Below are 12,738 nucleotides of genomic sequence, written 5' to 3' on the forward strand. Positions count from 1 at the left end.
TTGCATGTTAATTTAATTCGTAATAATTTCATGCATATGATTTACGCTACTCATGCGCACACGTAACTCGACATCGTAACTAATTATGGTTTGCATTCTATTGGACCTCATACGTAATTTTAGATTGTTATTGTTTGCATGCACATTTAATTCCTACATGTTATTTATGAGTTGCATGGTTGTTCAGTTACTTATCTATTACTTGCATGTTAATAATTATTGCTTTTGCATGTGTAATAATGGTTAATTTAATAATTAATTAAAACAATGAGTTTAAGTTTGGTTTAACTAGGGTTAGGACAAGTGGGTCCTTACATTTTGGTATCAGAGCCAAGTTTAAAAACTAGGACCTTGAGCCTTCTATGCTAAGACTTAGTTTGTTGACTTTCAGGATACCTAATAGGCCAACATGGTGCAAACAAGGAACAAAGCTGGACCTAGCAATAGTGGACCCAACAATAATGAGAGGTTGGAACAGATATTTGAACTACTCAACTGTTAGGGAGCCCGAATGGATAGTATGGAACAAGATATACGAAGGGTTCTTAATGGGAATCCTAGGATTGAGTTAGATGAAATACCCAGAGTAGAGGAAGTGAGACTACCTAGAGTGGAAGTGGAACCTCCTAGAGGCAGAATATCAGAAGAACTGGGCAAGGACCTTAAGAAAGTGACCCCACCAAAGTTTGACGGGAAAATCATAGGTGACAGTGCAGAGGCATGGATCATAGAGATGGAGAAGTACTTTCTGCTTAGAGACTTATCTGATGAGAGTAAAGCTATATGGGTTGCCTACCAACTCTTAGGAGAAGCTGCTACTTGGTGGGACAATGAGAGAGCACAACATAACTTTCAACCCAGAGAACTTACTTGGAACCTTTTCCTTCAACTTTTTCAAAGCAGGTGGCTCCCACAACACTTCTTCAATAGTAAGATAAAGGAGTTTCAAAAACTAACTCAAGGAAACATGACAGTGACTCAATACTGGGAAAAGTTCTCACACTTGATAAAGTATGTGCCACAATACCAGACAAATGAGAACTTTAGAATCTGCAAGTTCATCTTAGGATTGCAACCGCAAATAGGAGCAGAAGTGGAAATGCATAGTCCAGAGACCATGGCAACCGCATTTGAGAAGGCAACTATGCAAGAACAAAAGTTAATACAGATATATGAAGCTAGAAATAACAGAAACTAGGAGTTAAAGAAGAGAAAGTTTCAGAACAATAATCAGAATGATGGAACTCAACATATCAGGAACCTGAAGAGGAACAATACTGGGGACAATAAGGGTCAGAACTTCAATAAGAACTTCAACAATAGAGGAAACAATAATTATGGCAATAATAGGTACAATGATAGAAATAACAATGGGAAGGATAAGCCAGAGTATAAGATGGGACCCAGAGGTGGATGTTTCATCTGCAGAGGAAAGCATTATGCTAATCAGTATGATCAACGCACAGTGGAAAAAGGAAGAGAAATACAGCCACATCACCAGATTCATGCCGCAGTTGACAATCGCCAAGCAGACTTCCAAGCCTCGCCTATCCAACTTGATGGTATTTTTGGTCATGCAGTTTCCATTCTTATAGATACAGGTGCTATTGAATGTTTTGTGGATCCTAGAGTTGTATCTAAGTTAAATGTTAAGCCTGGTTATATGTCTAAACCTTGGAATGTTCAATATGGGAACCGGGCAGAGCGGAGGGTAGACCAATGTTTGATATGCAGTGAATTACTACTTCCCAACTTCCTCACTGAAGTAAATCTTTATGTAGCTCCATTAGGAAGTTATGATGTCATCTTAGGAATCAATTGGTTGACCGAGCATAAGGCTATAGTAAATTGTGAGGATAAACTTGTGGAGTGTTTTGATGACTTAGGCAATCAAATAAAGATACAAGGGGATAAGAAGCCTTTGCAACTTAGACAAATTTCTACAATGCAACTTAAGAAGGCCCAAAGGAAAGGTTGTGAAATTTACTCAGTGCACATTAAGGATCTAAGGGAGGATAACATGGGACTTGATACACACCCTATCCTTCAAGAGTTCCAAGATGTCTTCCTAGAGGAATTGCCAGGATTGTCACCTAAGAGGGAGTTTGATTTTACTATTGACTTGCACCCAGGGACTGAACCCCAATCTAAGGCACCTTACAGGATGGCAACCACGGAGTTATACGAGCTAAAGGTGCAGTTGCAAGAGTTAATGGACAAGGGTCTAATTAGGCCCAAGTGTGTCACCATGGGGAGCACCCGTAATCTTCGTCAAGAAGAAGGATGGTACACTCCACTTATGCACTGATTATAGAATGTTGAACAAAGTCACCATCAAGAATAGGTACCCACTCCCTAGGATTGATGAGTTGTTTGATCAAATGAAAGGTGCAAAAGTTTTCTCCAAGATTGATCTCAGGTCTGGGTACCATCAGCTTAGAATAAGGGATACAGATATACAAAAGACAGCTTTTAGAACTCATTATGGACATTATGAGTTTGTGGTGTTACCCTTTGGATTGACAAATGCTCCTGCAGCCTTTATGAACCTTATGTACAGTGTTTTTAGAGATTGTCTAGATGACTTCGTCCTGATTTTCATAGATGATATCCTCATCTATTCCAGATCTATAGAGGAGCATGAGAAGCATTTGAGAATAGTCTTGCAACGACTAAGGGAACATAAGCTCTATGGTAAATTGTCTAAATGTGCCTTCTTCCAAAAGAAAATACACTACCTAGGGCACATCATTTCCAAAGATGGAGTCTCCGTCGATCCTGAGAAGATCAAGGCAATCACAGAATGGCCAGCCCCTCGAAGTGTTCCTAAGGTTCGCAGTTTCATGGGGTTAGCTGGATACTATAGGAAGTTTGTAGAAGGGCTCTCTAAGATTGCAGCTCCTATTACTACACTCCAAAGGAAGGGAAGAAAATTTGATTGGATGGAAGAATGTGAGCAAGCCTTCAACTTATTAAAATAGAAGTTGACATCAACACCTATACTTACCATACCCGACCCAAATGGACCATTCACAATTATCACCGATGCATCAGGAGAGGGAATAGGAGGAGTATTAATGCAAAACGAATAGGTGGTAGCTTATGAGTCCAGGAAGTTGAAGATACATGAAGTCAACCATGCACCGCATGATTTAGAATTAGTTACTATTGTTCATGCCCTCCAAATGTGGAGACACTACCTTTTGGGTAAGCCCTTTGAGCTAAAGACTAATCATCATGGGTTACGGTACATCTTTACCCAACCAAATTTGAATGCAAGGCAGAGAAGGTGGTTAGAGTTCTCAAGTGAGTACAATTTTGGGATAGATTACATCAAAGGGAAAGAAAATCTAGTGGCTGATGCTTTAAGTAGAAGAAGACACCTAGCAATGATAGCCACCACCCGGACTACCTTGAGACAACAAGTGTTGGATAATCTTCAAGGGGATGAGCACTATGACCTAGTCAAAAATGCCTTAGAGTCTAATCATTCTGACCACCATTTTGATGGGTACATGTTGGAACCAGATGGACTTCTTAGATACATAAGGAGGATGTATATTCCCAATAAAGGGGGATTAAGGGATTTGATCTTAGAGGAGATGCATAACGTACCATATGCTGGACACCCTGGTGTGAATAAGATGGTTGCAGATATGAAATCGTTATACTTTTGGCATGGACTTAAGAAGGATGTGGTAACCTATGTAAGGCAATGTTTTGAATGTCAACGAGTCAAGGTTGAGCATATGCATCCGGCAGGGTTGTTATTTTCGCACCGTGTACTGAATTACAAGTGGCAAGTCATTAGTATGGATTTTATCCAAGGATTACCTATGTCTAGATATAAGCATGACATGATACTAGTTGTGGTAGACAAATTGACCAAAGTAACTCACCTCATACCCAGAAATCTTAAGGATGGATCAGTAACCCTAGCACAAAAGTTTGTTAAAGAGATCTTTCGGTTACATGGGGTACCTGAGACAATTATTTCAGACAGGGATGTGAGAATGACTTCACGGTTTTGGACCACCCTGAATGCAGCTTTGGGGACAAGGTTGAACTTTAGCACAGCCTATCATCCTCAGACAGATGGACAGACTGAGAGGGTAAATCAGGTAGTAGAAGACCTATTAAGGATGTATTGTATGGACCAACAGCACAAATGGGAGGATTTTCTTGCCTTAGTGGAGTTTTCATATAATAACTCCTATCACTCCTCTATAGGCATGGCACCATTTGAGGCTCTTTATGGACGTAAGTGTAGGACACCTGTTAGCTGGGACCAGGTAGAAGATAGAATTTTAATTGGACCAGAATTACTCAAGGAGATGGAAGAACATATGATATTAATAAAAGCTAGACTTAAGGAAGCAGCTGATAGACAGAAGAGCTATGCAGATAAGAATAGGACCTTTCGACAGTTTTCAGCAGGAGATAAGGTCTTTCTAAGAGTGAGACCTCAGAAGAGCTCTATTTCCTTTGGGAAATCTTCCAAATTGGCACCTAGATATGTTGGACCTTTTGACATCCTGGAAGTGGTTAATCCAGTTGCTTACCGACTTGCCCTACCACCAGCTCTTGCCCGGATCCATAATGTTTTTCATGTTTCATTGCTTAAGCCCTACCATCCCAATATAAATCATATCCTTGATTGGCATTCACTACAGGTACAGGACCCAGGGGTGGTGCTAGTGGAGCCTACTCGAATCATTGATAGGTGCACTATTAAGTTGCGCAAGAGAGAGATTTTACAATATAAGGTCCAGTGGGATCAATATTCAGAGGACAATGCTACATGGGAAAACACTGAGGATATTGAGCGTTCTTTCCAACATTTATTTTGATAGACTCAGTTATTATTTTCATGCATGTTTGTTTTGTAATAAGACATCGGGTCGATGTCTCTTCCTAGTGGGGAGGGATGTCACGACTTGAATTAGACCTTAGTTAGATTTATTTATTATGTCAGATACCTTTTGATTAACTTTTAATAATGATAGATGATATTGTGTGGTTTAGTGACAATGATGATGGTTAGTTATTTTATGATGATAATGTTTTAATGATATTTTACTGTTATGATTAATAATACTTAATAATGATGTTTTATTGATATGATGTTGTTATTTAATGATGATAAATAATAATGTTATGATGTTAATATTTTGCTAGATTTTTATGTAATGGGATCTGACGATTTTTTGTCAAGTATAAGTTGCAGGGTAACCGTCGAAGGCGGACATATGATCGAGGAGGGGTTTTTCTAGCTCGCCAGTAGCAACCTAAGTATTGGAACCTTGTGCAAAGTACCCAATTAGATAAGCAATTAGTAAATTAAATTAGGGAGTCTAAAATATATTGATAAAATAAAAATAATAATAAGGATAAATTATTAAATATACAAGTATTTAATATTACAATCAAGCTAGAAATAATTATAAAATAATTATTTAAAAGAGAGTAAATAAACTAATTAGTTGAGTAATTAAAAATAAAATTATTTGATAATTAAATTATAAAATATAAAAGATATTTAAGATATAATATCTTATAAATACTAAAATTAGAGGACTAATTAAAATAAATAATGAGATTAATTCAAGAAATTAATTAAAATATTAATTAATAAATTTAAATAAATGATCAAGGCATGCAAAAATACAATGTTGGAGTAAACTTATGTACTAAAAATATAGACGATATGTGAGAGCCTAATAATTAATTATTTTCTTAAAAACTAAATCTTTAACAAATTGTAATTTAATAAAATCAATTAACTATTTTGTGAGTTCTAATTTTAATAATTAGTTTTATTTTAAGAATTTAATCATGCAAACAATTAAATTTTATTTTTAGAGAATTCAATGTTTATAAATATAGGAATAAACCTGTTATTTGATCATTCCAATTCTTTTTGAGCTTCTTGATTCGTGTGATTGCTATGAAGTCGACAAGGTAGATTGAAGAGATTGTCTGAAATTTGGGAAACGCCTGTGATTCTTCTTTCTCACAGTCAGGTTCATTTATTTTTCATATTTAATTTGAGCCTTAATTTGATCTTTTTCTTTAAAAATTGGATATTGTGGATTTAATGCTTGTTTGTTTGATGTGTCAGTTGTGTTGTCAATGCCATCTTCTCGATGTATCTTAAAAATTAGAAACTGGGTTTTGGGGAAATTTACTGGGTTTTTGCATTTTAAATATTTCTGATTACTGTGAAAATTTCAAAGAAATTGGGATTTGGGTTTTTAAGAAATGACTGAAACCTTACGACTATATTTGGAAAGTCTTGATAGTGGTAAATTCTAACATCAATATTGATTTAAGAATTTTTAAGAAAAGAATAAAAGCAATAAAAATATTTAATAATATATATATATATATATATATATTAGGAATTGATTTTAAAGATTATATTAACTTAAATAGAGATTCTTAATTTAGAATTATTGAAAATATTAAAATTAAATTTTGATTTGAGGAAATTATATTATAAAGGGAAAATTTATAAAAATCTATAAAGAAAACATATAATAATATTATTCTGACATTAATCCGCGAAGGGTTAATTATTTTTCTGTCTATGAGGGATGATTATGGAACGAGAGTGCTTGTTTATGGGCTAACCAGGGAAGGGTGATTTTCTTCACCTCCCCAATAGGGTAATGATGGCCATCATATTTATTTATTTATTTTTCTCCCTGCCATAACACATGTAGTTAGTTCAACCAGGATGGGTTGTTAGTTCTACATGATTGCACAGGATTCCTTTACTACCAGTTGGTACCGGCTTGCTAGGATACTCCGTCGTGAGGGACGGGAGCTTATCAAGAGCACCGGGAAGCTTATGCTCCATTTGGTTGGGCGGATAAAACGCCTGGGTCATATGTCCGTCATCCGGTTTGCGAGAGGAGGTTATCCAGGTCAAACGAAGGCGACACATCCGGAGACAAAGAAAGTCAGAGATTCCAGATAAAATTTTATGTAATAATTAAAGATGTATATTTTATTTCATTGTAAAGACCAGAATGGTCGCATGTAGAGGTTATGAAAAAGGACCTATAAAGGTCACATGATGTAAAGCGACAAGAAGTCGCCATGCAATGTAACTGGCAAATAAAAAAGAAGAAGAAAAAGGGCTACTAACATACTAACCCACTAACATGCATGATTTACTTTCTTAGATTAGTTTTCATTTACGCATGCACGCATATTTAATTATCTGGTAGATTATTTAATTATGAGTTTTTGCGTGTTAATTTAATTCGTAATAATTTCATGCATATGATTTACGCTACTCATGCGCACACGTAACTCGACATCGTAATTAATTATGGTTTGCATTCTATTGGACCTCATACGTAATTTTAGATTGTTATTGTTCGCATGCACATTTAATTCTTACATGTTATTTATGAGTTGCATGGTTGTTCAGTTACTTATCTATTACTTGCATGTTAATAAGTATTGCTTTTGCATGTGTAATAATGGTTAATTTAATAATTAATTAAAACAATGAGTTTAAGTTTGGTTTAACTAGGGTTAGGACAAGCGGGTCCTTACAATAACTTTACATCAAGAAAGAGAAAAATTAAATGGAGACAAGGAAGTACAATAAATATGATAGATATTAGTAGTGTTCATTGGGATTAAATCCCAAAAATCACCCTTAATCACAACTACTACCATTTAGAACACCTAAATGATCTCTTATACTCAAACATCTATTTTGCTAGTGGCTTGGTGAAGATATCTACATACTAATCTTTAGAATAAAACTTAAATAAATATTTCCTTTATTGATTTATTATTTGATAAAATGACATATGGTATCTATATATGCTATATTCTTTTATGAAATATTAGATTCTTGAACATTTCAATTATTGATTTTTCGTCACATAATATTTTCTTCTTGTTTGTGCATCAAATCTCCTAACAATCCTCTCATCCAAATTGTTCAACTTTCTACTCCTATTGTTTCTACACATTTTTCTTATGTTAATGAAAAAGTGATAATGATTTGTTCTTGGATGTCCATGATATTGGACATTTATTCCAAAGTGAAAAATATAACCTAAGGTAGTCTACCTATTACATGTGTATAGAAAGATGGGAGACCAAAAAATGGCCACCATATAGGGCATAATGTGAGCATGTTACAATGGAGCTGCATTCTAACATAATCACGTCATGGTTTATTCATGATTAAGCCTAGGATCAATCAATACCCAACCATAATGTGAGTGTGTTGTAATACACTCACATTTATACAATGAAAAAAGACCTCTCTTTTTCTCTTTCTATATCTCTCTAGCTCACTATATATCTCACACTCTCCCTCTTCTTTAGACTATCTACACAAAATAAGTGACATCTACATATGGACATTTACCTCCTTATACTTTAATTTATATTTCATGTATATGGTTTCAAATGTTTGAGAATGATTTTAGATATTTAGAATTTATATTATATATTATAAGTTTTACAAGACCTTATAATTTTTCAATCTTAGTCCAATTTTAGTAATTAGTGGGCTTCTATCATCTTGTAGTTGTCTAAGGTTAGCTATTCAAAAGAATCATCAAGACTTTCATTAAAAATATGAGGATCTATTCTTATGCAAGGGACCAAAAAGTGGGATGGGAAAACCACCCATGTTTCTCATAAAGAACTAAGTTCCAAAATAAGATAATAAAAACCTATGAATCAAGAAGATATGCAAGCCCCATTAGCAACACTACCTCCCTAGCTCTTTCAATATCTCTATCTATTTTTCTCCTTTGCGTCTATCTTTATCTCTAATTGTATATTTCACTCTTTGTCTCTATCTCTATATACATCTTCTTCTCTATCCATGCCTCTCTCCTTCCACCTCGCTCTATATATATGCATTTTCCTCTATCTCTCCATCTTTACCTATATATGTAACTTCATTTGTCTCTATATCTCTACCTCTCACTCTCTACCTATATATGTAACTTCATTTGTCTCTATATCTCTACCTCTAACTCTCTACCTATCTCTCCACACTTCTCCCCCTTTTGTATTTCCTAAATCAAATAGATATGTAGGTCTAAGGGGGGAGAGAGAGAGAGAGAGAGAGAGAGAGAGAGAGAGAGAGAGAGAGAGAGAGAGAGAGAGATATGTAAGGATATATATATATATATATATATATATAGAGAGAGAGAGAGAGAGAGAGGTAAGAATAGAGAGAAGTAGAGGGAGAGGGAGAGAGAGATATATATAGATGGTGAGATAGAGTGATAGAGATATGTAAGGATATATATATATATATATATATATAGAGAGAGAGAGAGAGAGAGAGAGAGAGAGAGAGAGTATGGATATAGAAGGAGAGATAAATATGAAGATATAGATAGGGAAAGATAGATATATTTGGTAAAATAAAGAAACAAATGTAGAGAAGAGAGATAGAGATAGGGGAGATAGAGAAGTAAGGAGGGAGGGAGAGAAGGGATAGATATATAGGGGAAAGATAGAGAGATAGAGATAGATAAATGGAGAGAGATAGGTAGAGGAAGAATAGGGGGAGAGAGGAAGAGGAAGAGAGAAAGAGAGAGTGGGGGGGAGAGATGTAATGCATAAGAGAGAGAGGTAGAGAAAATGAGATATTGATAGATACAAATAGAGAGAGAAGCACACACACAAATAGGAGGTGATATAGACAAGTAAAAGAGAGGTTTGGATATAGAGAGGAGAGATAATGGGATAGAGATAGAGATGGAGAAAATGAAATAATTTAGTTGTTTCCCTCTCTCCCCTCTCCTCACTCCCTCTCTATATCTATCCCTTTCTCTACCTTTATATCTCTATATCCCACCTCTATCTATCTCCCTCCCTCCCTTCGTCTTTATTTCCCCCTCTTTCTACACATCTCTCCATATCTCCCTTTCCACCTCTCCATCTCTATCTATGTAGTTATATATACCTCTCTCTCTCTCTCTCTAGCTCTCTCTTTCTACCTATTTCTCTCCCTTTATATTCTCCCTTTATATTTCATTTGTTATATATCTGTATATATCTCTTTCTTTCCATTTCTATCTCTCCCTCTTCTTCTCTCTCTCCCTTTCTCCATTTCTCTCCCCTCTATCTTTCCCAAGTTATATCTATTTGTAGATATCTTTCCCTCTATATATCCCTATCTCTACCTATCTATCCCTTTCTCTCTATTGTTCCCTCTTTTTATATCTCTCTACTTATCCCTTTCTCCTCTATCTTTTTCTCTCACCCCCTCTCCCTCTCTACCTTATCTCCATATCTCTCACTCATATGCATACACCATCCCTATTTCTCCACCGCTATTCTCTATGTGTGTCTCTCTCTCTATATATACCTCTCTCTCTATTACTTGTCTCTAACACCACCTTATTCTCTCTCTAACTTTTTCCAATCCATCTTTATCTCCCTATATCTATCTCCATATCTATCTATATCTTATTATATCTACCTTTCTCTCTTATTCACTCTATAAATCTATCTCTCTATTTATATTTCTTAATATCTCTCTTACTCCTCTCTATTCATTTATATTCATATATTTCTCTACTTCTATCTCCATATCTCTTTATATCTCTCCTTATCCATCTTTATCTCTCTATGTATCATTCTCTCTCTCTCTCTCCCTCTCTATCTATCACTCTCCCTTTCTCTACATATGTCTCTATCTCCCCCTCTCCATCTATCCCTACCCTCTCTATATATATCCCTATCTACACTTTTATCCTTACATATATCCCTCTCTTTATCTCTATATCATTATCTCTTCCTCTCTCTTTACCCTTGTATATCTCCTTATCTCTATACTTATCTATATCTCTCCATATCTCCCCTCTATATATATGTCTCTTTCATATCTCTCTATCCATCTCTCCTCTAACTCTCTCTCTTTCTCTCTCCCTCTCTCCCTCTCCCTCCATATCCATCTCTATTTTCCTCTCTTTCTCTCACTTGATTTAGAGGTTTCATATTCAACTAAGTTTAGATATTAGTTCTTGATGGGGATGTGTGGGCCCTTACCCCTCCCACTTTTGTCACTAGGGGGAGATGTATAAAGAGAACGTGAGAGGGGAAAAGGGGGGGAGAGATAGAGAGAGGGACAAAAATAGGGAGAGATATCTAGAAATAGATATAAGATAAAAGGGGGATATAAAGGGAGATCAATGGAGAGAGAGAGGAGGAGATAGAGAGGGCGAGATAGAAGTAAAATAGAGAGAGAGAGAGAGAGAGAGAGAGAGAGAGAGAGAGAGAGAGAGAGAGAGAGAGAGAGAGAGAGAGAGAGAGAGAGAGAGAGAGAGAGAGAGAGAGAGAGAGAGAGAGAGGGGGGGGGGGAGTGTGTGTGTGTTGCTAATAGAGCCTAATTATCTTCCTAATTCAAAGGATTTTAATTTGGTTGTGTTTGGATCTTAGTTATTGAATGGGGGCTTTCCCCACTCCCTTTTTTGTTTCTTATATAAGAATAGGTCCTCTTATTTCTAAGGAGATGTTTGATGATTCTTTCAAATAGTTACAACTAGCCTTAGAAATCTACAAGATGATAGTAACCTGTTGATTACTAAAAGTTGACTATGTTTGAGAAATGATACGATCCTCCAAAACCTAGAATCTACATTATAACTCCTAGAGATCTTAAACCATTTGCAAACATCTTGAAACTATATATATGAAATAAAATTTAAAATATAAGGAAAAAAATATCAATATTTAAAGATTCACTTATTTCATGTATATAGTCTAAGAAATAGGGAGAATGTGAACTATATAAGGAGGTAGAGAGAGATTTTAGAAGATAAAAAGAGAGGTATTTTGGTTTCTTTGAAACACAAGCACATTATAGCATGCTCATGTTATAGCACTTGACCAAGTTATAAAGTTCTTACATTATAACATGTTCACTCTATAATGCACTCATGTTTATAGTTGCCTTGGATATTTCCAACCCTTAGGGTTGGACTTATATGTCAATGGCCACAAGCATATTTTTTGTAAATTCTAAAAAAATGAATTTATCTTGACCATGCTATCCATTAGGTTTATACATCTTTCAATGTCAAGTTAAAAAATGACATAGTAAAATGTTGATCTCTCTCTTAGCTTTCTAACCATGTAATTTTTTCTATGTTTCAATTATATTAGATTTTTAATTTCTTTTTCTAGTATCTCCATTTATCCAAACCTATGTATTGTATTTTTAGTTTTATTTTTACATAATCATCAAAATTTGAAATAAATTATATTTGTACAAACTAGACTCTACTCTAAACCTAGTCAAAAAAAATTGACTTTTGATTCATTTCAAAAAAAAAATAGTGGAGCATTTGCTCAAATTTTTTTTGTTTTTACAGATTTGTCTACTTTGAAAATTAGTGAAAAAATCATATATTCGTTTAAAAATTATAAAAATATTGATCATATATTGCATGGTGTTAGCTAATTTTAACTGAAGTAATTTTAAAAATATTTTTAAAAAAACATTTTAGGGGGGTAATGCCAAATTATATGTTATGTTTTTCTAATAAAAATAGGAGCACTTTGTGTGGCCCACCTATTCAAACCTCTTAATATCCACCATTTAAAAAGAAAATTGTAGTTTAGAAAGTAGATTTAGAGCACTATGATTCTTGTTCTTGTTGCATCTTCAAATTTTGAGTGACTATATTCAATTTCTCATCCAAAATTATTTTTTCCTAATTAAAATAAAGTGGTCAC

At 34.8% G+C, this 12,738-nt stretch overlaps 1 protein-coding gene across 1 annotated transcript; it reads left to right on the forward strand.

Annotated features, from left to right (window-relative positions):
* The first annotated feature begins 511 nt into the window (after positions 1-511).
* On the forward strand, positions 512-2,981 carry LOC131876517 (uncharacterized). Its single transcript, XM_059221940.1, has 3 exons — positions 512-1,158; positions 1,258-2,238; positions 2,420-2,981. The coding sequence occupies exons 1-3, from the start codon at positions 512-514 to the stop codon at positions 2,979-2,981; spliced, it is 2,190 nt and encodes a 729-aa protein (XP_059077923.1).
* Positions 2,982-12,738: the final 9,757 nt, after the last annotated feature.

Source organism: Cryptomeria japonica, chromosome 6, assembly GCF_030272615.1.
Source record: "Cryptomeria japonica chromosome 6, Sugi_1.0, whole genome shotgun sequence".
In the NCBI taxonomy this organism is placed as follows: domain Eukaryota; kingdom Viridiplantae; phylum Streptophyta; class Pinopsida; order Cupressales; family Cupressaceae; genus Cryptomeria; species Cryptomeria japonica.

Bases quoted from the DNA above. Each gene is read 5' to 3' on its own strand.
- LOC131876517 (XM_059221940.1), top strand. From the start codon at position 512: ATGGATAGTATGGAACAAGATATACGAAGGGTTCTTAATGGGAATCCT. The intron at 1,159-1,257 runs GTTAATACAGAT...TCAACATATCAG, and splicing joins GCAACTATGCAAGAACAAAA to GAACCTGAAGAGGAACAATA. The intron at 2,239-2,419 runs GTGTGTCACCAT...GATTGATCTCAG, and splicing joins AAGGGTCTAATTAGGCCCAA to GTCTGGGTACCATCAGCTTA.